The 23,595-nt window shown below is 36.1% G+C and overlaps 1 protein-coding gene across 4 annotated transcripts in view; it reads left to right on the forward strand.

Moving 5' to 3' along the window:
• The window catches only part of ZPBP (zona pellucida binding protein), a 153,221-nt gene that overhangs the window by 54,228 nt on the left and 75,398 nt on the right, over positions 1-23,595 (forward strand). For all 4 annotated transcript variants that reach the window (XM_055293176.2, XM_063609571.1, XM_055293175.2 and 1 more), the window contains one exon: positions 11,286-11,504. In XM_055293176.2, the coding sequence (XP_055149151.1) occupies positions 11,286-11,504 (219 nt within the window). The remainder of the gene's footprint in view (positions 1-11,285; positions 11,505-23,595) is intronic.

Raw genomic sequence — 23,595 nt, forward strand, 5'->3', positions numbered from 1 at the left:
TCTGCAGAGAGATCTTCTGTTAGTCTGATGGGCTTGCCTTTGTGGGTAACCCAATCTGGCTGCCCTTAACATTTTTTCCTTTGTTTCAACCTTTGGTGAGTCTGACAATTATGTGTCTTGGGGTTGCTCTTCTTGAGCAGTATCTTTGTGGTGCTCTTTGTATTTCCTGAATTTGAATATTGGCCTGTCTTGCTAGGTTGGGGAAGTTCTCCTGGATAATATCCCTGTAGAGTGTTTTCCAACTTGATTCCATTCTCCTCATCACTTTTAGATACACCAGTCAAATGTAGGTTTGGTCTTTTCACATAGTCCCATATTTCTTGGAGTCTTTGTTTGTTCCTTTTCATTCTTTTTTTCTCTAATCTTGTCTTCATGCTTTATTTCATTAAGTTGATCTTCAATCTCTGATATCCTTTCTTCGCTTGATTGATTTGGCTATTGATACTTATGTATGCTTCTTGAAGTTCTCTTGCTGTGGTTTTTAGCTCCATCAGGTCATTTATGTTTTTTTCTAAACTGGTTATTCTAGTTAGCAATTCGTCTAACCCTTTTTCAAGGTTCTTAGCTTCCTTGCATTGGATTACAACATGCTCCTTTAGCTCAGAGGTGTTTGTTATTACCCACCTTCTGAAGCTTACCTCTGTCAGTTTATCAAACTCATTCTCCATCCAGTTTTGTTCCCTTGCTGGTGAGGAGTTGTAATCCTTTGCAGGAGAAGTGTTCTGGTTTTTGGAATTTTCAGCCTTTTTGTGCTGTTTTTCCTCTACTTCATCAATTTGTCTACCTTTGGTCTTTGATGTTGGTGACCTTTGGAGATGCTGGTGACCTTTGGATGGGGTTTTTGTGTGAACATCCTTTTTGTTGATGTTGATGCTACTCCTTTCTGTTTGTTAGTTTTCCTTCTAACAGGCCCTTCTGCTGCAGGTCTGCTGGAGTTTGCAGGAGGTCCACTCCAGACCTTCTTTGCCTAGGTATCACCAGTGGAGGCTGCAGTACAGCAAAGATTGCTGCCTGTTCCTTCCTCTGGAAGCTTCATCACAAAGGGCACCTGCCAGATGCCAGCCAGAGCTCTCCTGTATGAGGTGTCTGTCGACCCCTGCTGGGAAGTATCTTTCAGTCAGGAGGCATGGGGGTCAGGGACCCACTTGAGGAGGTAGTCTGTTCCTTAGCAGAGCTTGAGCTCTGTGCTGGGAGATCCACTGCTGTCTTCAGAGCTGGCAGGCAGGAAGATTTAAGCTGCCCCTTCCCCCAGGTGCTCTGTCCCAGGGAGATGGGAATTTTATCTGTAAGCCACTGCCTGGGGCTGCTGCCTTTCTTTCAGAGATACCATTCCCAGAGAAGAGGAATCTAGATAGGCATTCTGGCTATAGTGGCTTTGCAGAGCTGTGGTGGACTCCACCCAGTTCAAACTTCCAGGCAGCTTTATTTACACTGTGAGGGGAAAACTGCCTACTCAAGCCTCAGTAATGGCAGATGCCCCTCCCCCCACCAAGCTCGAGCATCCCAGGTCGACCTCAGACAGCTGTGCTGGCAGCAAGAATTTCAAGCCAGTGGATCTTAGCTTGCTGGGCTCCATGGGGGTGGGATCTGCTGAGCTAGACCACTTGGCTCCCTGGCTTCAGCCCCCTTTCCAGGGGAGTGAATGGTTCTGTCTCTCTGGTGTTCCAGGCACCACCAGGGTATGAAAAATAAACTCCTGCAGCTCACTCGGTGTCTGCCCAAATGGCCACCCAGTTTTGTGCTTGAAACTCAGGGCCCTGGTGGTGTAGGCACCCGAGGGAATCTCCCGGTCTGCAGGTTGTGAAGACTGTCGGAAAAGGGTAGTGTCTGGGCTGCATTCCTCATGGCACAGTCCCTCATTTCTTCCCTTGGCTTGGGGAGGGAGTTCTCTGACCCCTTGTGCTTCCCGGTTGAGGCAACACCCACCCTGCTTCAGCTCGCCCACTGTGGGCTGCATTCACTGCCTAACCAGTCCCGATGAGATGAACCGGGTACCTCAGTTGGAAATGCAGAAATCACCTGCCTTCTGCGTTGATCTCGCTGGGAGCTGCAGACCAGAGCTATTCCTATTTGGCCATCTTGCCAGCCACTTACAGTCTGTTTTGTTTGGTAATTGTGCCACACTATTGCATTCTTGTGATTGCAGTATGTGTGGTATATCTTTTAACATTCTATTACTTTCAACCTATTTGTATCTTTGAATTTAAAGTGCATCTCATGTAGACAATATATAGTGTAGTTGGATATAACTTTTTAAATCTAGTCTGACCATCTGCTTTTTGATTGGCTTGTTTAATCCATTAACATTTAATGTTATTATTGATATACTTGGATATACTTTGCTATTTTACTTTTTGTTTCCATATTCTTCATGTGTGTTCTTCTATTCTGCATTAATTCTGTTGAATTAAATGAATATTTTCTAATGTAGTATTTTCATTTCTTTAATTACTTTTTGCTGTTTATTTGCAGTTCTTTATTAATTTCTCTAGAGCTTGCTACATACATATTAACCTATCAGAACCAGTTTTAGATTTATACTAATTTAATTCCAGCAAATATAGAAATGTTACTCTGTTGTACTTCTGTTCTGTTTCTCTGTATTTTATGGTATCAGTATTACACATATTACATCTTTAAATGTTACAAACTAAACAATACCTTGTTATTATTTTATGTAATTTTGTATCTTTCAAATAAGCTAAGAGTAGAAAGGAAAGGAAGTATATATTTATAGGTTTTGTCATATAGAGCCTTCTAATTTATCATTTGTGGTTCTCTTCATTTGTTCCCTGGATTCAAGTTACCATCTGAATTTTGTTTTAGCCCAATACAGCTTCTCTCACCCACCTCTTTTGTGTCATTACTGGCAAATATATATTTATGTGTTATAGGCCCAATTTATGTATTATATATAAAGTCTTCTGTGAAATTGCTTTTAAATCAGTAAAAGGGAAAAGAGTAGAAGAAATGCATAGTTGTACTGTCTTTTTGATTACATAATTACCTTAATTGGTGCACTTTGTTTTTTTTTTGTGTGTGGGGATTCAGATTACTGGCTGGCATCATATTTTTAAATTCTGAATCACTTCTTTTAGAATTTATTATAAGCTAGATATGTGGCAAATATTGTTAATTATTTCTCCTGCCAGTTTAAATCTACTCTTGAGCCCTCTTAGTATTTTTACTTTTCAGCTCTTGCATTTCCATTTCATTCTTTTTTATAATTTCAGTCTTTATTTATATTCTCTATTTGATGTGATTTTATAACCATATATTCTTCAATTTTGGTTTCCTTTAATTCTTTTAACATATTTGTAATGAATTATTTGAAGTGTTTATTTTTTAAATCGCACATCTGATCACTGTCACAGATAGTTTCTGTTGCTTCCCTTTTTGCAGTATATGTCCTGTTTCCTTATGTGTTTTACAAATTTTTGTCAGAAACTTCACATTTTAGATAATATAGTTATGTGTTTCTTAATGATGAGGATATATTCTGAGAAATGTGTCATTAGACAGTTTTATTTTGTGAACGTCATAGAGTTTACTTATACAAACCTAGATGGTATCGCTTACTGCACACGTAGGCTACGTGGTGTGGCCTTTTCCTCCTAGGCTACAAACCTACACAGCATGATGCTGTACTGAATACTGTATGTAGTTGTAATACTGTGGTATTTGTGTATCTAAACATATCTAAATATAATAAAGGTAGACTAAAAATAGGATATTATCATCTATGGGACCAACATTGTATATGCCGTTTGTTGTTGACCAAAACATAATCATGCAGCACATGACTGTATATTGTAGCAACTCTGGGGTGAAGTTGCTAGGTGAAACCTCTGACGTATGTCCTTGGAAGATGCAGCTTCGGTGTACCCACAGCAGTTTTGGCAGGGCTATCTCTGACTGTCTCTTTTCCTAAACATACTCACTCAGATGATTGATCTATTGCTTTCAACAGTGCCCTAGGAAATAAATTGCTCTACTGATCCAGGTAAATTTGGGTTTCTTGAAGTATTAGTTCTTTAAGTCAGTGTTTGAGATATGTTCTGATCCCAATATTGCTTCTCCCAGGTGACTGTGTTGCTGTCTGGCCAACTTGTAGTTTAGCTTATAACGCCAGTGAATCTATGAATCTGTTCTCAGTTGAGCTTGTCTACACTTACATGCAAGTGAAACCAGTTCCTTTGAGATTCAGAGCTTTCTGTTCTGCAGCCCGGTTCTCTTCCCTGGATAAATTCTCTGAGCGATAGGACTGAAGCTGAGGCTGGGGACAGTGGTATGCTTCTTTCTGGGTGACACCCTGCTTTAGGAGCTGAGCACTTGATGTAGGGGTAGCAGGAGCCGTAGGTATCATCAGCTTATAGTCCTAATGTGGAACCCTTACACGATGAATTGGGGTAAGGGTGATGGAGGACTCAATATTCTCAGTATTCCTCTACCTGATTTAGAGCCTCTGTCTCAGGAGGTGGGACTAAGTGGAAGAAGGTAGCCATCACCTCTCAGCCAGATTCACCTTCAACTTAATAACTTCAGCAACATGGATCTGGGGCTAGGATGAGAAATGCTGACATCCTTCCTTTCCTGGGAGATAGTCTATTAACTGAAAGCTGGGTGGGGAAAGAACCTTGTGTTAGGCTGTAGAAATCTGGAATGGAGTGTCTCTCTCCTTGAGCTGAGGGGAGGGAGGAAGGGAGCAGGTCTTAGTTCATATGCTTTGTTCAAATACTGTTTGATATGGTTTGGCTGTGTTCCCACCTAAATCTCATGTTTAATTGTACTCCCCAATTTTGGGGGAAGGACCTGTTGGGAGGTGATTAGATCATGGAGGCAGATTTCCTCCTTGTGCTTGTAATAGTGAGTTCTCATGAGATCGGGTTGTTTGAAAGTGTGTAGCACTTCTTCTCTCTCTCTCTCTCTCTCTCTCTCCTGCTCCATCATGGTAAGACCTGCTTGCTTCCCCTTCGCCTTCAATCGTGATTGTAAGTCTCCTGGGGCTTCTCAGACATGCTTCCTGTACAGCCTGCAGAACGTGAATTAGTTAAACTTCTTTTCTTAATAAATTACCCAGTCTTAAGTAGTTCTTTATAGCAGTGTGAGAACGGACTATTACACTATTCTTACTGATGATAGACTTCTTTGAATAAATGTTCTTTATTTTTTCTATGCCCTTCGGACAATTTCCAAAGACTGTTTAATGGTCGTTTTTAAAAAAGAATTTATAGCAGCTTTGTTGGAGTTTGCAGAGCTCCTCCAGCTGTCTAGTCAGAAGTCTGTCTCCTACAGTTATTTTTTTAGTAGTAGTCATTACTTTATTCAGTTTATTTCTTCTTGCACACATTATAGTAATTCATATTGTGAATAATAATTTAATTTCTCCTAGAAATAGTTTTAATCCAACTCTCCAAATTCATTGACATGAAGATATTTATAGTGTTTTATGTAGTTATTTGTTTTTTCTTTATATATTAAATTTTACAGTTTTTTCTGTTAATTAGTACATTATTTGATGTTTTCCTTATGTATCATGGATCTTGCTGTCCTTCTACCTAAATTATAATTATTTTTTGTATTTCTCAGGGATTCATTCCTTCTTTGATTTTTCTTGTTCTCTTTCCCTAACTTCCTTTCTTGTGTTAACCTTGTTCTTTATGTAGACTCTTGAGTTGTACAGTTAGCTCCTTTATTTTCTTTTTATTTTTTGGGTAAATCTAGTTAAGACTATAAATTTACTTTTTATTACTATAATTGCATCCCACAATTACTGATATGTTTATCATCATTTCTAAATATTTAGTCATATTTACTATGATTTCTTTTATAGTCATTTGTTATTTAGTACTATTTTATTTGTTTAAAAATGTTTGAGGGATCTTTGTTGTTGATTTTTATTTTGATTTTTTTTGTGTGTCAGAGAATGTGGTTTACATATTATAATGTTGAAGTTTTGGATTTTGTTTTCTTCTTTCAAAGCCTCCTTTTGACTATTTTTTATTTCTGGAATGCTAATTAAACATATTTATTGGCCAGGCGTGGTGGCTTATGCCTGTAATCCCAGCACTTTGGGAGGCTCAGGAGGGTGGATCACAAGGTCAGGAGTTCAAGTCCAGCCTGGCCAATATGATGAAACCCTGTCTCTACTAAAAAGAAAAATGTAGCCAGCTCAGTGGCAGGTGCCTGTAGTCCCAGCTACTCGGGAGGCTTAGGCAGGAGAATTGCTTGAACCTGGGAGGTGGAGGTTGCAATGAACCGAGATCACGCCACTGCACTCCATCCTGGGTGACAGGGCAAGACTCTGTCTCAGAACAAACAAACAAAGAAACATATTTATTAGGATTTCTTAACTTATCATTCAAAACCTTTAGCTTGTCTTTCATATACCAGAATCTTTAAATGTAGTGTATTTTAGGTACTGTCATGCAATTTACCAAATGTTTCTTCAGGTATGTTATGTCTGCCATTTAACTTATCTATTTCACTTAAGTTATTTATTTTTTAACTTTGATATTTTTTTCTTATTTCAATGATTATATTTTCATTCTCCAGTATATTAGATCTTGCATTTTTATAATCCCCACTTGTTTTTGGTCATATCCACCTTTTTTTGTTTTCTAATTTCCTGTTCTTAATTTATTCCTTTCTTTAACATTTTGAGGATTTACATTTTTACATTTTATTAAATTTTAATAATGTACATATACTTCTTTGTATCCTTACCACCAACAAAATAGGTTTTATTGCTCTTTTAATCTATGTAGTGGGTATAAAAAACTGCATCACTTATAATTTGCATTTTTCTTAATACTGTTATCTTTGAGCATCTATTTATATATGTTTATTTTGCCATATAAGATTTTCTGTTTATATATTTTGCCTGTTTTCCTGTTTTTGTGCTCTTGTCAGTTTCTAACAGTACTTTGACTGTAGATCAGTGGTTCTCAAATTATGGTCTGTGAAACTCTGGGAGTCCCTGAGACACTTTCAAGGGATCAGTAAAGTGAAAACTAATTTATTATTATACTAGGATATTATTTGCTATTTCTACTATAAGATATTATTTGCTATTTCTACTAATTTATTATTATACTAAGATATTATTTGCTCTTTCTACTGTGTTGATATTTGCACTTATGGTGGGTGAATTACTGTCACCTATTTAGTAGAAAGCAAGGCAGTGGCCTTGAACTGTACTGGCAATTGAATAACTTCTTAGTTGAGAGACTGCTGAAAACAAAAGCCAGGTAACAAGGGAGAAAGTGGCAGAAGTTTATGCGGGCGCTGTACCCATCATGCTGGAGAGGGCTCAATTCAAAAGTATCTCCGATTGGTGGCTTAGGGGCCTTGCTTACATAATATTTTAACAAAGGGACATAAATCCAATTTCGTGACAAAACAAAGGAGAGAGCAGTTCCAGTCTTCTAAAAGGTTAGAAAACGTGGGATGATAGTAATATCTGTTCCCAGATTCCTTTGGTGCCTGCTGGTGCTTTCTCTGGACAGATTAGCAAGTATTGTCTCCAGTAAGGAAGGATTGGTGTCCTGCCATTGGGCAAATAGAGGCTAAGGCAGAATGGTCCCCTCCATTTTCAGCATCTTTAACCTTACAATCCTCAATATTTGGGGAAGAAATATTTTGTTTTTCGTCAGTCCCCTTTTTACAGCTTTAGTTTTAGAAAGTTTTACATATTAAAGTCCAAGTTGGTAGCTTTGGGGAGATTTGGGTTAGAGGTTCTAACCTGGCAAAGGGTGAGAAACAGATTGAAACAAGTAGAAAGGAACAAATTTGGGTTCCATATCTTATTGAATGAGTCTCTTAGTCCTGAGAATAATAAGCTTAGTTGAACAGGTGAGCCTGATTTCAGGAGGTGGTGTTATAGGTGAGTTTTTTTTCAAATTTGGTTTCTATATGGTATAGGCACACTGGTATTTAGTTGGAATCATTTTTATGGAAAACACAGAAAAACAAAACTTAACATCTGGAGCAGTCTGCAAACTAGTCTTTGAGTTTGGAGGGCAGTCAGCTGAGAATATTTTAGATTTTGACTCAAAACATTTCAGTTGGGATGAACAAGGAGTGGCAATTTGATAGATTTTCCCAGATTGTCATTTGAATCAAGTGTTCCACTGAACTTTCTGTACATACATAAGTTGTTGTAGTGATTTCTCCAAAGTTTATATCAGGTTGTCTAGCATTAACTTGCAGGGCTTTAGGAAAAGCAGTTTTCATGTCTAGGGATTTCAAGTCAGATGAGTGAGTGGGAGAAATATTGGAAATTTTAGTCTGGAGAGTCGTAGTCAGATATTGGAAGAAACTAAAAATTCAAGTCTCAGCCTAGATAATTTAAAAAAAAACCCTCAAAAACAAATGGACAAAGCTAGAATTTAATAACAGGTGCACTATAGTTTTTACATTTTTCTTGAAACATAATTTTTCTCTCTCTGGTCACCTATTTCTACCAAAGATCACATTGAGTCCAGTTTTGTTGTAAAATAAGTTTTAGCCTCATTATAGTTAGCTTGATTAGTTATATAAACTGTAGCAAGGCTGGGCACAGTGGCTTACACCTGTAATCCCAGCACTTTGGGAGGCCGAGGCAAGTGGATCACCTGAGGTCAGGAGTTCGAGACCAGACTAGCCAACATAGTGAAACCCCATATCTACTAAAAATACAAAAATTAGCCAAGTATGGTGGTGCGCACCTGTAACCCCAGCTACTTGGGAGGCTGAGGTGGGAGAATCGCTTGAACTTGGGAGGCAGAGGCTTCAGTGAGCAGAGATCGTGCTGCTGCACCCCAACCTGGGCAACAGAGCTAAACTCCATCTCTAAATAAATAAATAAATAAATAAACTGTAGAAAGAATAATGATTGACGTTATTATAGACTCTTTTAAAGTTGGCTTTGCTGGAACTTGTCGTAAGGAAAAGACTTTTAAAATCCTCTCCAGGTTAGGAAGTGAAGCCATGGACTCACCCTCAGATTTTACCTGTAGTACTTGAGTGAATTCTTTTCTTGAAGTCCCCAAAATATTTAGAGTATTCTGCGCCTCTCAGAAACTGATATTTTTTTACTTACCACAAGGCTAGTAACCCTGTAAAGGAACCATGTAGACAGGGTACTTGGCCAGTTTCTCCAAGGGATTGATTGGATCCTAGTTAACCTTTAGTTCCTTAAAGTAGCCTGGTCATACCTGAAAATGTGACATCCCAATCAAAGCCTTTGTAATATGTGTTTTCAACTGTGTCTTATTATGAAAGGAAACAGATTCTTATTAATGTTGTGCAAATAACTATATTGCCATAAAATAAAAATATTTATGGTTAGTTTCTCAATTCAGAAGAAATCCGAGAGAAAGGTAAATGTTTTGATTTTGCTTATAAAAATATACTTTACCCAATTCCTGCAAACTGTAAGTAGCTTAAAAAAAAAAGCTTTCTTGACTCTGGAAAAAAAAAACAAGAAGTAATCAGCAATGTTTTCAACAAAAAGTCATAAAAATAATTTTAGTCCTGCATCAGTTCAGTCCCACATAATTCTTTTTCTGCTTCTTGTTAGATTAGCAATTTTATGAGTCCAGTTTTTAAAATTGGAGTTACTCAAATTCTTACCCAGTCTAATTGTATTATCTCAATGATGTCAGAAATCTGTACTTAAGTGTATTTAAATTCTATTCCATGAATCTTCTTGAAGATACTTTAAGATTTGCGGAGAGATTTTGAAGAAAAAACAAAAGCAACAGAATAAACAGTAACACATCCAGAATGTTTATTAGGGACCAGTTCTGTAGGCACTTCTGCCTAGCAACTACAACAATCTCAGACTCCCAGAAGGCAAAAAGATGTTCAGTGCGTCAGGTGGTTAAGAAGACAGTTTTATCATGAAGAAAAAGATTCCTGTCTGTGTAGGGAAGTGTTTACCAGCCAAGGGCTAATCCTGCAAGCAGCCTCCCACCTGCAACGTTAACTCTTTTGTGCACATAAGCTGATCCTGAATTGTTGCTGGTTAGTGTGTACTTCTGCTGGACACTCAGAAGAGTATACTTTTGATACAGTGTTTCAGAGAATTTGGGGGATATTTTGACTTAAATTCAGACTTAGTTCTATTTCAGGTAATACCTTGATATGAGTCAGATTTCTGGAGAGAAAAAGTTTTCTTTCTCTGTCCCCAGTCATACTGTGACTCAACTATAGTTCCAGCTCTGACCCCTCAGGTTCAGTTATTCTATGTGATATTTGTATATTTTACATATCTTTGATATTATAAATCATGATATTTGTATATTTTACATATCTTTGATATTATAAATCATGATATATGTAATATATACATGATAAATGTGTACCTACGCTGATGGATCAATCAGTACAAAAAGCATGTTAGAATTCCTGTTCAGAAATGAAACCTATAGAGGTTTCCTCAGCAATTAGAAGTTGTCTGGTCTCTACTCTGAATACAAAGATGGACAGTAGCTAAGTATGTGTACTTAATTTTAGCTTAAATGTGTGGGTAGGAAAGTAAACAATGGCTGGGTCCACTTCAGTGTGTGCAGGAAGCTTTTTCTGAGCGTAATCCAGGAACAGGCAGGGAAGTGTCCCTTGTTTGACAGAAGTAGCAACAGAGCGCCCTGTTTTGGAAGATGAATTCTTCTGACTTTTGGTATTGTAGTGAATTTCTTTTCATTTTTATTTTTCTTGTGTCATTTCAGTGAGAATTTGGGTTGGAAAATATATATATATGTATGTGTGTGTGTGTATGTGTGTGTGTGTGTTCTCAGTTCCAGATGTTGTACTCAACTCAATAAAACTAATTGTGTATTTATTAGAAACATACATTTTTGATATTGTTCATAATTATATGACTTTAATTTCTTCCAAGATAAATATTTAAACTTAGAGAAGTGTTATACCTGAGTTTGAGTAGCATAGTGTTGAGGTTAATAGAAGAGGCTCTGGGACCAGGCTCCGTAAGTTAGAATCTTAGTTTTGATAGCATAGGCATTGGCCATGTGACATAATCCCTGCCTCCCTCAATTTCTTTATGAAGGATAGAAAATCTTAATGAGCGATTCAAATGAGTCACTATTTGTAAAGTGTCTATCATAGTATTTGGTACTTAGTAACTGCAAGATAAGTGTTGACGAACTAAAAATAAATATAATTGTATCTAAAAACATGTACCAAGAATTTATACCAAATAATGATATTTCTTAAATAGTTGCAATATGTTTGAATTATTTAAATAACCATTTTTGTGTCTTTCTCATCTTAATTTTTTACAGCTTATCGTGAGCCTCATTATTATTATCAGTTCACAGCTCGATATCATGCAGCTCCCTGCAATAGTATTTATAATATTTCTTTTGAGAAGAAACTTCTTCAGATTTTAAGCAAACTGCTTCTTGACCTTTCATGTGAAATTTCCTTACTTAAGTCTGAATGCCATCATGTTAAAATGCAAAGAGCTGGTTTGCAAAATGAATTGTTCTTTACATTTTCAGGTAAGTCTATACAATTTGTTAGAAAAGCAAACGGAGAACATGTAACTAATAGTTAAAAAAATGTTGTTAATTACTCACGCGTTTTTACGATGTAAACACTATACATCCAAATATATTTTGTTCTCTACTTTGACTTAGTGCTATTAACCCCTCAAATAGAGTTCTGCTGATTCGTGTACTAATGAAAAGTTTGCTCTCTCAATAACTTACACTGTTATGATAATTTACTGTAGAGTGGAATTTAGTATAAGGAATGTCATGATATTTAGATATAATGCTTTAATTTGTAAAATCATCTAATTATAAGATGGGTTAATATCATAGACCAGAGGAACTGTCTAGCTTAATATGCTTTTCTTAATAATGTGGAGTAGAGGCCCAGTATTTTCTGGAAAACAAAGAATTGGACTTTATATTTATATCTTTATATTTATTTTTATATTTATATATAACATTTATATTTATAATGGTTTATGAATGTCCACTTAGGAATACCTACCCATGTGTTTTTAAGGGGTCCGAGTGACAGTAGAGCACCCCTCCACTTTCATCTCAAATGTTATTGCTTGCTAGTTTCCTTCCTCCTTTTTTGGTGTTTTTTTTTAATTATTATTTCTCTGCTATCAGAGTTTGATTGTATTTAACCATTTCTCTGACTTTCCCTTCTCTTTCTGTTTTGGCCATCTAGGATTGAAGTTTTAGAAGCACAGTTGAGAGGCATGAAACTTTAAGGGAAAAAAAACAAGAGAAGTTCAGCCTCATTTTCTGTCTTTTATCTTCCTTACTTTTCACCTCTGGTCCCTTCTCTTCTCTCTTTCCTTCTCCTCTGCCCTCCCCTCCCCTTGCTATTCCCCTTCCCTTCCCTGTCCTTCCCTCTCTCCTCTTCACCAGAAATACATTGAGAGTTTTTCTCCAGCCCCTGGGTCTGTTTAATAGGTAGATCAGTCCTTAGAAAACCTGAAAGTTTGGGCCGGGCGCGGTGGCTCACGCTTGTAATCCCAGCACTTTGGGAGGCTGAGGCGGGCGGATCACGAGGTCAGGAGATCGAGACCACGGTGAAACCCTGTCTCTACTAAAAATACAAAAAAATTAGCCGGGCATGGTGGCGGGCGCCTGTAGTCCCAGCTACTCGGAGAGGCTGAGGCAGGAGAATGGCGTGAACCCAGGAGGCGGAGCTTGCAGTGAGCCGAGATTGCGCCACTGCACTCCAGCCTGGGCGACTGAGCGAGACTCTGTCTCAAAAAAAAAAAAAAAAAAAAAAAAAGAAAACCTGAAAGTTTGGCTCTCTTCAGGTTCAGCACTTTGTGAGGCTGAGGCAGGTGGATCACTTGAGGTCAGGAGTTTGGGACCAGCCTGGCCAACATGGGGAAACCTGCTTCTACTAAAAATACAAAAATTAGCCGGGCATGGTGGCGTGGGCCTGTAATCCCAGCTACTTGGGAGGCTGAGGCAGGAGAATCACTTGAACCTGGGAAGCTGAGGTTGCAGTGAGCCGAGATCGTGCCACTGCACTGCAGCCTGGCTGACAGAGTGAGAATCTGTTAAAACAACCACAACAGCAGCAACAACAACAACAACAACAACAAAAAGCTGAAAATATACTAGACTCATGAAAGAGATGATATCCAATAGAAATGAAGCATTGTGGGCTTGATTTGCATTTCTCCAAAGGCAAATGTTGTTGAGCATCTTTTCATGTGCTTATTGGTTATCTGTGTATCTTCTTTGGAGAAATGTTTATTCAAGTCCTTTGCTCAATTTAAAATTGGGTTGTGTGTCTTTTTGGTGTTGTTGTAAGAGTTCTTTATATATTCCAAATACTGTATTCTTATTAATATGTGATATGCAAATATTTCTTCCATTTTATAGGTTGTTTTCTTACTTTCTTAATAATATCCTTTGATGCCCAGTTGATTTTAATTTTGATGATGTCCAATTTACCTATTTTTTCCTTGTGTTTCTTGTACTTTCAGTGGCATTTCTAAGAATATGTCGCCAAATCTGAGGTCATCAAGATTTACTCCTTCTGTAGTTTTAGCTATTACACTTAGGTCTAAGATTCATTTTGAGCTAATTGTATATATAGTATGAGGTATGGGTTCAACCTTATACTTCATGTTTTGCATGTGGCTGTCTGGTTGTCTAAGAACATTTGTTAAAGAGACCATTCTTTTCCAGATTGAATGGTCTTGGCACCCTTGTTGAAAGTCAGTTAACCACAAATATATGGGTTTATCTCTGAACTCTCAATTCTATTGCATTGTTCTGTATTTCTGTTCTTCTGTCAGTACACCATTTTGATTACTGTTTGATTTGTGGCACTTCTGAAATTGAGAAGTGAGAGTGCCTCCAATTTTGTTCTTCCTTTGTAACATTGTTTTGGTAATTTGAGATTGTTTGTAATTCCATATGATTTTTAGCATCTCCTCTATTTCTGACAAAAATCACCATTGGGGTTTTGATAGGGATTGCACTGGATCTGGACATAGCTTTGGATATTATTGCCACCTTAACAATATTAAGTCTTTTAATCTGTGAATACAGGATAGCTTTGCATTTATTTAGAACTTGTTTAATTTCAGCAGCATTTTACAGTTTTCAGTGTATAACTATAGTCCTGTAACTCTTGACAAATGTATTTCTAAGTATTTTATTATTTCTGATGCTATTATAAGTAGAATTTTTTTAATTCCCTTTATACATTGGTCATTGCTAGTGTATAGAAATACACTGGTTATTTTTTTTTTTAATGGATTCTGCACCCTTGGTTGTATTCCTTTATTAGCTCTAATAGTGTTTTTTGTTTTGTTTGGTTTTTGTGAAATCTTTAGTAGTTTTTATATAGAAGATCATGTTGTCTGTGGATAGCAATAGCTTTACTTCACACTTTCCACCCTGGATACATTTTACACCTTTTTCTTGCAAAATTGCTCTTGCTTGAACTTCCAGCACAATGTTTAGTAGAAGTGGCACAATTGGCATCTTAGTCTTGTTCTTGATCTTAGGAGGAAAGCTTTCAGTCTTTCACTGTTGAGTATGATACTTGCTGTGGGTTTATAATGAAAGGACTTTGTATTTTGTTAAATACTACTTTTATATGAAATGAGATTATCATGTGTTTTTTTATTTTCACCCTGCCTTCTATTAATGCACTGTACTCTATTTCGATTACAATCTTTGCATTCCTGGATTATACCCCACTGGGTCATGGTATATTCTTTACCATACTACTGGAATTGGTTTGCTATTTTTTAATTAAGAATTTTGCATTCATAATGGATATTGGCCTGTAATCATATAATTTTCTGGCATTGGTGTCAGGGTAATGCTAGCTTCATGATATGAGTTAGGAAGTGTTACGTCCTCTTCTATTCTTTTGGAAGAAAGTGAGATGAATTTTATTTAATTCTTCTTTAACTGATAGAATTCATCACTGAGGCCTTTGGGTTCTGGTTTTTTCTTTGTTGGCAGGTTTTTGATTAGTGATTCAACCTCCTTACTTAGTTATAGACCTATCCATATTTTCTGTTTATTCTTTTTTTTTTTTTTTTTTTTTTTTTTCGAGACGGAGTCTCGCTCTGTCGCCCAGGCTGGAGTGCAGTGGCGCAGTCTCGGCTCACTGCAAGCTCCGCCTCCCGGGTTCACGCCATTCTCCTGCCTCAGCCTCTCCGACTAGCTGGGACTACAGGCGCCCGCCACCACGCCCGGCTAATTTTTTTGTATTTTTAGTAGAGACGGGGTTTCACCGTGGTCTCGATCTCCTGACCTCGTGATCCGCCCGCCTCGGCCTTCCAAAGTGCTGGGATTATAAGCGTGAGCCACCGCGCCCGGCCTTCTGTTTATTCTTGAGTCAGTTTTGGTAGTTTGTGTGTTTCTAGCAATTTATTTCATTTAGGTTACTTAATTTATTGGCTTACAATGGTTTATAGTGTTCTCTTGTTATCCTTTTTATTTCTGAAAGGTAGTTAGTAATGTCTGTACTTTGATTTCTCTATGTGAATGATTGTCAATTTGATTGCATTTTTTCCAAAAACCGGTTTTGTTTCCTTTATTGCTTTTTCTATTCTCTATTTTATATCTTTTCTACTCTTTATTATTTCCTTCTTTTTGCTAGCTCTGGTTTTAATTCATTCTTCTTTTTCTAGTTTCTTAAGGTGTGACATTAAGTAATTGATTTGAAATCTTTCTTCTTGTTAAGTATAGGTGTTTACACCCATACATTTCCTTCTGAGTACTGCTTTAACTGCAACCCATACTTCTTGGTAAGTTGTATTTTCATTTTCATTCATCTGCAAGTATTTTCTAACTTCCCTTATAATTTTTTTGACCTGTTTGTTGTTTAGGAGTATGTTGTTCAGTTTCCACATATTTGTATACATTCTAGACATCCTTCTGTTAAGGCTTTCTGATTTCTTTCTTTTGTGGTCATAGAAGTCTAGTCCAAATGACCACCAGGATGGCTAAATAGTAGAAAGAAGAGATTTATTGGTGACATCAACTTGCAATTTGGGAAGGTATGGTCTCTGGTGTGGACTGAAGGCACTCTCTCTTCCAAAGGGAAAGGGTCCATATTAACAATAGGGTCTTATATATTCAGCTTGTTTTGGGTAAAGCTATACATACTTATGAGGGGGGTTGAGCACATGTTCAATGGGTAGACATGTATGTAACTTACGTTCCATGTTCACTTTGGGGTGGGGTTTTAGCATTAAAATGAGGTAGAATTTGGCTCTATCTGTTGAAAGGTTGAGTATAAAACACAAAGAATTTGTGTGCAGTCTCTATTAGCTTGCTGAAACTGGCTTAAGGTCTGCAATTGCCTTTCAGGAAGGAGTATTTGTAAGGCAGATTCTCTGTCCAGTCAGAATTTTAGTGGTCTGGGTTGTAAATCAGAGTTAGGAAGGGAGTCTGGCAATTTGTCCGATAGCTCCTGTTGTTAAAGAGTTTAGCAAGGTGTGTGTGTGTGTGTGTGTGTGTGTCTGTGTTTGTTGTTTTTAGTTGCCATAGAAATTTAGGGAATTGACATGCCAGCTGAGCCCTGAACCTTTAGCTCATAGCTAATTTTTGTTTTCTTAACCTTGGGGTCCATCTTAGTTGATAAAGGGGCATCTGTTTTTGTTTCTCAGATTATGGAAGCTACTTTATATCATTTTCATCTTCTTATACTTACTGAGACTCTTTTGTGGTTACACATATGGTCTACCTGGAGGAATGTTTCATGTGTACTTGTGAAGTATGTGTATTCTCCTGTTGTTGGGTGGAAGGTCCTGTGTATATTGTATAGATCTAGTGTTGTTCAAGTACTCTATCTGCTTATTGATCTTCTGCCTTTTATATTCATTATTGAAGGTGCGTTATTGATGTCTTCCACTATTATTATCTGCTTTTCCCTTCAGTTCTGTCAATTTTTTCTTCATATAATTTGGGACTCTGTTGTTAGAGGCCTATATACTTATAAATGTTATATCTTCTTTAATAGATTGGCCCTTTTATCAAAATATAATGCATTTCTTTGCATCTTGTAACAATTTTTGACTTAAAGTTTATTTTATCTGATGTTTGTGTAGAGATCTGTTTGTATTTTTTGTTTCTTCTTGAGTTAGTTTTGGTAGAGTAGTGTGTTTCCAGCAACTTATCCATTTTATCTAGATTAGATAACTATTTGCACAAAATATCTTTTTCATTCATTTACTTTTAACCTATTTTTTTGTTTTTGCACCTAAGGTGAATCTCTTGTAGACAATAGTTAGATCCTGCATTTTTATCCATTATGTCCACTTCTGCCTTTTAATTTGTGCCTTTAAACCACTTACATTCAAAATTATTACTGATAAGGGAGGACTTACTTTTGCCTTTTTGCTACACATTTTCTATATTGTGTGGGGTTTTTTTACATTGACTATTTTTAGAGCAGTTTTTACTTTACAGAAAAATTGAGCAAAGTATAGACACACACATTTTTACATGCATATTTGTATGTAAAAAGTCACTAACAAACCCAAGGTCACTTTAATTTTCTTCTTTGTTTCCAGCTTTCCAGTTTTGTGTATTTTACAAACATGTCTGTGATTATATTATGAAGTTAATTTTGGTGAAAGGTATAAGTCTAGATTTATTTGCATGTGGATATCCAGTTGGTCAAGCATCATTTTTTTAAATGACTATATTTTCTCCCTTGAATTGCCATTTTTTCCTTTGTGAATGATCAGTTGAGTATATTAACATGGGTATATTTCTGGGATTTCTGTTCACTTACATTGGTCTCTTTGTCTCTTCTTTCATTGGTACTATACTGTCTTGATTTCTGTAGTTTTATAGTAAGTCCTGAAGTTGGGTAATGTTGGTCCTCTGTATTTCTTGCCTTTAATAATGTGTTGGCTCTTCTAGGTCTTTTGCCTTTTCACATAAATTTTAGAATCAGTTTGCAGATAAACACAAAATATTTTACTGATATTTTGAGTGTCATTGAGTTTAAAGTATATATCAAATTGATAAGAACTGACATTGTAACGATAGTGGATCTTCCTATCTATGAACATGGAATATCTTTTTGTTTACTTAGATCTTTGATTTTTTTAATCAGAGTTTTACAGTTTACCTCATAGAGATATTGTACATATTTTGTTATATATTTCATTTTTGTTAGTGTAATGGCGTTTCAATGTTTTCAAATTACAATTGTTTATTACAAGTACATAGGAAAGCAATTTACTTTTTAAAACAATTTTTAACTGTATAAATTTAAGGTATACAACATGTTTACACACACATATGTACATATTAAAATAATTATTGCAAGTCAAGCAAACTAACGTATCTATTATCTCACATCATTATCTTTCGTTTCCTCTCCACCCCATGGTAAGAGCATGACTCATGGTAAAATGACTCTTCTTGCAAGTTTTTGGCATATAATACCGTATTATTAACTAGAGTCCTCATGTGGTACATCAGAACATCAGATCTCTAGATTTATTCATCCTTCTTAACTACAACTTTGTACACTTTGATTCATATCTCCTTATTACTCCCACCCCTGCCCTGCCCCTGGGTAACCACCATTCTACTTCCTGATTTCATGTATTCAATGTTCTTTTTTTCTTAAAGTGAGATCATTCTGTATGTTTCTTTCTGAGCCTATAGTATTTCACTTAACATATGTCCTTTAGATTCATCTGTATTGTTGCAAATGGCAGAATCTCCTTTTTTAAGGCTGAATAATATTCCTCTGTGTGTGTGTGTGTATAATGCATTTATTTATTTATATCTATCCAGTCATCCATCATTGAACACTTAGGTTATTTCCGTATCTTGGCTGCTATGAATAATGCTGCAGTGAACATGGGAGCACAGATAAATGTATGAGGTTGTGGTTTCATTTATTTCGGATATGTGCCCAGAAGAGGGATTGCTTGGTCAAATTGTAGTTCTATTTTTAATTTCTTTAGTAACCTCTATACTGTTTTCCACAATTGTTGTACCAATGTACATTTCTACTAACCGTATACAAGGGTTCCAGTTTCTCCACACCCTCACCACTACATTTTCTATCATCTTTTTGACAATAGCCATCTTGACAGGCATGAGATCTTATCCCATTGTGGTTTTCATTTGCATTTCCCTGATTATTGGTGATGTTAAGCACTTTCTCCTTTTTTTCTTCTTCTCCTTCTGGCATTACCATGTTGTATATTATACAACTTACACTATTATTCCACAGTTCTTGGATATTCTTTTGTTGTTTTTTTCTTTCTTTGAGAAATTTCTACTGATGTATTTTCAAGCTTCGATCTATTTGATTCTTTCCTCCAGCCCACTGATGGGCTCATCAAAGGCATTCTTCATTTTGGTTAAAGTGATTTTGATATCTAGCATTTCCTTGTGATTCTTAGAGTTTCCATCTCTCTCACTGCATTATTCATTCTGTTCTTGCATCTTGTCCCATTTTTTCCATGAGAACTCTTAGCATATTATTCATAATTATTTTACATTTCTGTACCGTAATTCCCAAATTTCTGCCATATCTGAGTTTGGTTTTGATGGTTGCTCTGTTTCTTGAAACTGTGTTTAATTGACTTTTAGTATGTTTTCCATTTTTGTGTGTGTGTGTGTGTGGAAAGCCGACCATTATGCACCAGGTAGTAAAAAATTAGTTAAATAGTTCTTTTAGTGTGTGATATTCCTGTTTATCTGGCTGGGATTTGGGCTTTGTTTACTGTTTATCGTAGTACTAGAGGCTACATTTTTTTTTGATCCTCTTGTTACTATCTTTCCTATGGTCTTTGAGTCATATGGAGACTTTTTCTTGAATAAGACTTGAAATGCTTTCCATAATAATACCATGGCATTATACAGAACTCTGTAAATATAGTGGTAATATATGCATGTGTGGGGGGTAAGCATCCTGTAAGTCTGTGATTTGCTCTCAGTTTTTTCAGAGAGCCTGTGTCCTTTGCCTGAGACCTTCACAAGTGCTTCTTTTTCTCAATTTACACTGAGAGGGCTAGAGGGTATTTGAATTTGGTATTTCCCTTCCCCCAGGTCATTGAGACTCTGGTAAAAATGAAACTTAGTTAAGGTATTTCTCTTGAGGCAGGGTTTCCAAAATACTAGTTGTACTTCAGATGCTCCTGTGTACTTTGGTTTGGTTTACTTCTAAGTGGTTACTTTTCTCCTTCCATTTGCTAGAAGCACAAGGAGATTTTCCTCCAGTCTTAACCCCGAGAACTTGTTGGGTTTCCTAGACATAAAACTCATGAAAGTTTGGAAGCCCTCCCCTGCCGCCCAAGAATGCATCCCATTGCAGTTTTAACTGTGGAGCTTGTCCACGCTGAACTTCTTAGCAGTCCTTCAATTATAATTTAAATTATCCTGGTAATGGCTCCAGTAGCAGGCTTCTGCTCCTGGTAAGTTGTGATTCTCTGTATACACCTATCTGCCTCTACATTTTTGGAAACTGCAGTTTTCCCAGTGACCTCAATTTTCTGATGGGTCTAAGAAAAGTTGCAGATTTTTTTGTTGTTGTTGATACAGGCCTGACAACTGACAAGTTCCTTAGATGTCAAATAGAAACCAGAAGTTGTCTCATATCTTTTTTGTTTCATTATCCCTATTACTACCTTCTTTTGTGTTTAATTATTTATAGAATACCATTTAAATTTCCTTCTCATTTTATTTTATTAATATATTTTAGTTGTTTTCTTGGTGGCTAACCTGAGAACTATAATTAGAATTTCAAACTCATAAGAAACTAGTTTGAATTGATTCCAGCTTAGTTATAATAGTATTCCAAAACTCTGCTCCTGTGAAGGTCACTCCTCCTCTATGCTGTTGTCCCTAATTACATTACTATGTATTGTGTATCCACTAACATAGATTTGTAGTTATTATTTGTAGTTATTGTTTTATTCATTTGTCATTATTATCATATAAAAAAGATGAGTGAAAAAAGAATACTGACTGTTATATTGATCTATATTTACGTTTTATATTTATCTGGATGTACTCCTGTGTAGTTACTTTTGCCAGTATTCTTTTTTTGTGTGTGGTAACAAGTTACTATCTATTCTTCATCAGCTGTTGATTTTTGGAAGATCTTAGATTCTTCTTCATTTTTGAAAGCTTGTTTTGCCAGTTACAGGATTCTTGGTTGAAATGTTTTTATTTCAGTTCTTTAAATATATCATCCCACTGTCTTCTATCCTCTGTGGTTTTTCATGAAAAATCTGATGTTCATCTTATTGTGGACACCTAGTATGTGACAAATTACTTCTTTCTTGCTGCTTTTACGATTCTCTGTCTTTGATTTTTTAAAAAATGATTGCCCATTTATTATAAATAATATTACAGAAGATACAGATATACTGCCAGATGGAAAAGATGCACAGGGCAAGGTATGTGGGAAGGGGCCTGGAGCTTACATGCCCACTTTGGGCATGCCACCACCCAATATCTCTGCATGTTCAGCAACCTAGAAGCTTCTGTCTTTGATTTTTGAAAGTTTCATTATAATTTGTCTCAGTGTGGGATTCCTTGTATTTACCCTATGTGAATTCTATTTATCTTGTATGTGTTTTATCAAATTTGGGAAATTTTGGCCATTATTTCTTCAAATACTCTTTTTGCCACTTTCTCACTTTTCTCTCTTTCTGTGACTCCCATCATGTATATGGTGGTACACTTGATGTTGTTACACAGATGTCTTAGGTTCTCTTCACTTAAAATTTTTTTTTTGTTTCTTCTCTGACTGGATAATTTCAGCGAACTTTCTTCAAGTTCACTAGTTCTTTCTTTTGCTTGCTCAAATCTGTTGTTGAAAATGTTTAGTGAATTCCTCATTTCAGTTGTTACAATTTTCTGCTCCATAATTTTTATTAGATTTTGTTCTGTAACTTCTTTTGCTTTATTGATAATCTCTATTTGTGAAGGCATCATTTTCCCTATTTAGTTCTTTGTTCATGGTTTTCTTTAGTTCTTTGAGCATATTTAAGATAGCTGATTTAGAGTTTTTGTCCAGCAAGTCCAATGTCTGTGTTTCCTCAGGGACAATTTCTATTATATTTTGTTCTCTGTGAATGAGCCATACATTCTTGTTTCTTTATATAACTTCTATTTTTTTTAAACTTTACATTTTAAAATATTTTAATGGATACTTTTGAAATCAGATCCTTCTGCCTCTTCAGTGTGTATGGTTCTTGCTTGTGTGGGTTGTAGTTGTTTGTTTCATAATTTTCTGCATCTTTTGTCATGTCCTCCGAGGTCTGTCTTCCATTTACTTGAACTTTTGTTACATACACATATTTAACCTTTGAATTCTCTTTAACCTTTGTGGTCAGCTACTGACTTGACAGAGATTTTCTTAAATTCTGTGTTGAAGTCATCTTTTGTTGATTTAGCATTCACTTGGTTGTTGTAAACATTTGATCATTTTCTGGAGTTCTGACAAAAGTTGATTCTGGCCATTTTTGTTCATTTTTTTCCATGTTTCAATGGAAAGAGGTGGCCAGCAGTTTTCTTCTTTACTATTTTTGCTGGCATCATTTCTATCTTCTTTATTTTTTAATCTTGTAGAAAACTTATCTTACAAAAAGCTAGGTGATTGTATACAGGATGAGGTTAGTCAGCTAGCCTAAATAAAGAGGGGATGTGCGAGAAGCTCAGGAGGAGATAGCTGATGCAGACAACATGAGTGTCATGTGGTTTGCCTGATATGGTGGGGATGGATATAATGTCTGTTGCCTGTTGACACCATTAATACTGGACTTGGGCTGAAACAGTCTCCTAGATATTTTTTACTTTAGCAATCTTTTATGTATACTGATTCTGAAAAGATAGATAAGAAAAGACCTTATATTTCTTTTGATTCTATGTTGTGGTTTCTGACAGTTTTGCATTAGTTTCATGAATAGTAGATCTTAATGAATGTTAAAAGTTGCCTTAAACTTGTATAAAGATTCAAAAGTAAGAAAATTTTACATCATCGTGATGATTCAATCTCATAATCATTTTATGATGCATTGGTAGACTCAGGTCTGCCACCTTCTGAATTACTTTGTGGACAGTCCATTCAAAAGCTATACCTTAGGTTATTAATATTTAAAAGACCTGGCTACAGTTTGCTAGTGCTTTTCATAACTCTACATATATATATATATATATATATATTTTTTTTTTTTTTTTTTTTTTTTTTTTTTTTTGAGACAGAGTCTCACTCTGTTGCTGAGGCTGGAGTGCAATGGCATGATCTCAGCTCACTGCAACCTCCACCTTCCGGGTTCAAGTGATAAAATTTAGAGATTTAACTTTTCTTGGGCCTAGATTTAGATAACCTCGTTTTAAAAGGACTTAACGTAAAAATAGAATATAAATAAAACCTTTTCTTCCCCAAGTCTGTGACTCTAGTTGGACCTCTGTCTGAAATTAACTAATCTAATTTTATAAAATCACTAGGTTGGATTTTGTTGTCTTCTCTATAATATTGTATAGTACCTCATAATATCAACTCAGATGGCAAGAGTGAAGTTTCACACCATGTATGGGTTTGGGAAGGTATGAAAGAAATATGTTTAAACAACAAAATAAAGATTTCCTG

The sequence above is a fragment of the Symphalangus syndactylus genome, chromosome 9 (genome assembly GCF_028878055.3).
Source record: "Symphalangus syndactylus isolate Jambi chromosome 9, NHGRI_mSymSyn1-v2.1_pri, whole genome shotgun sequence".
NCBI classification, from domain to species: domain Eukaryota; kingdom Metazoa; phylum Chordata; class Mammalia; order Primates; family Hylobatidae; genus Symphalangus; species Symphalangus syndactylus.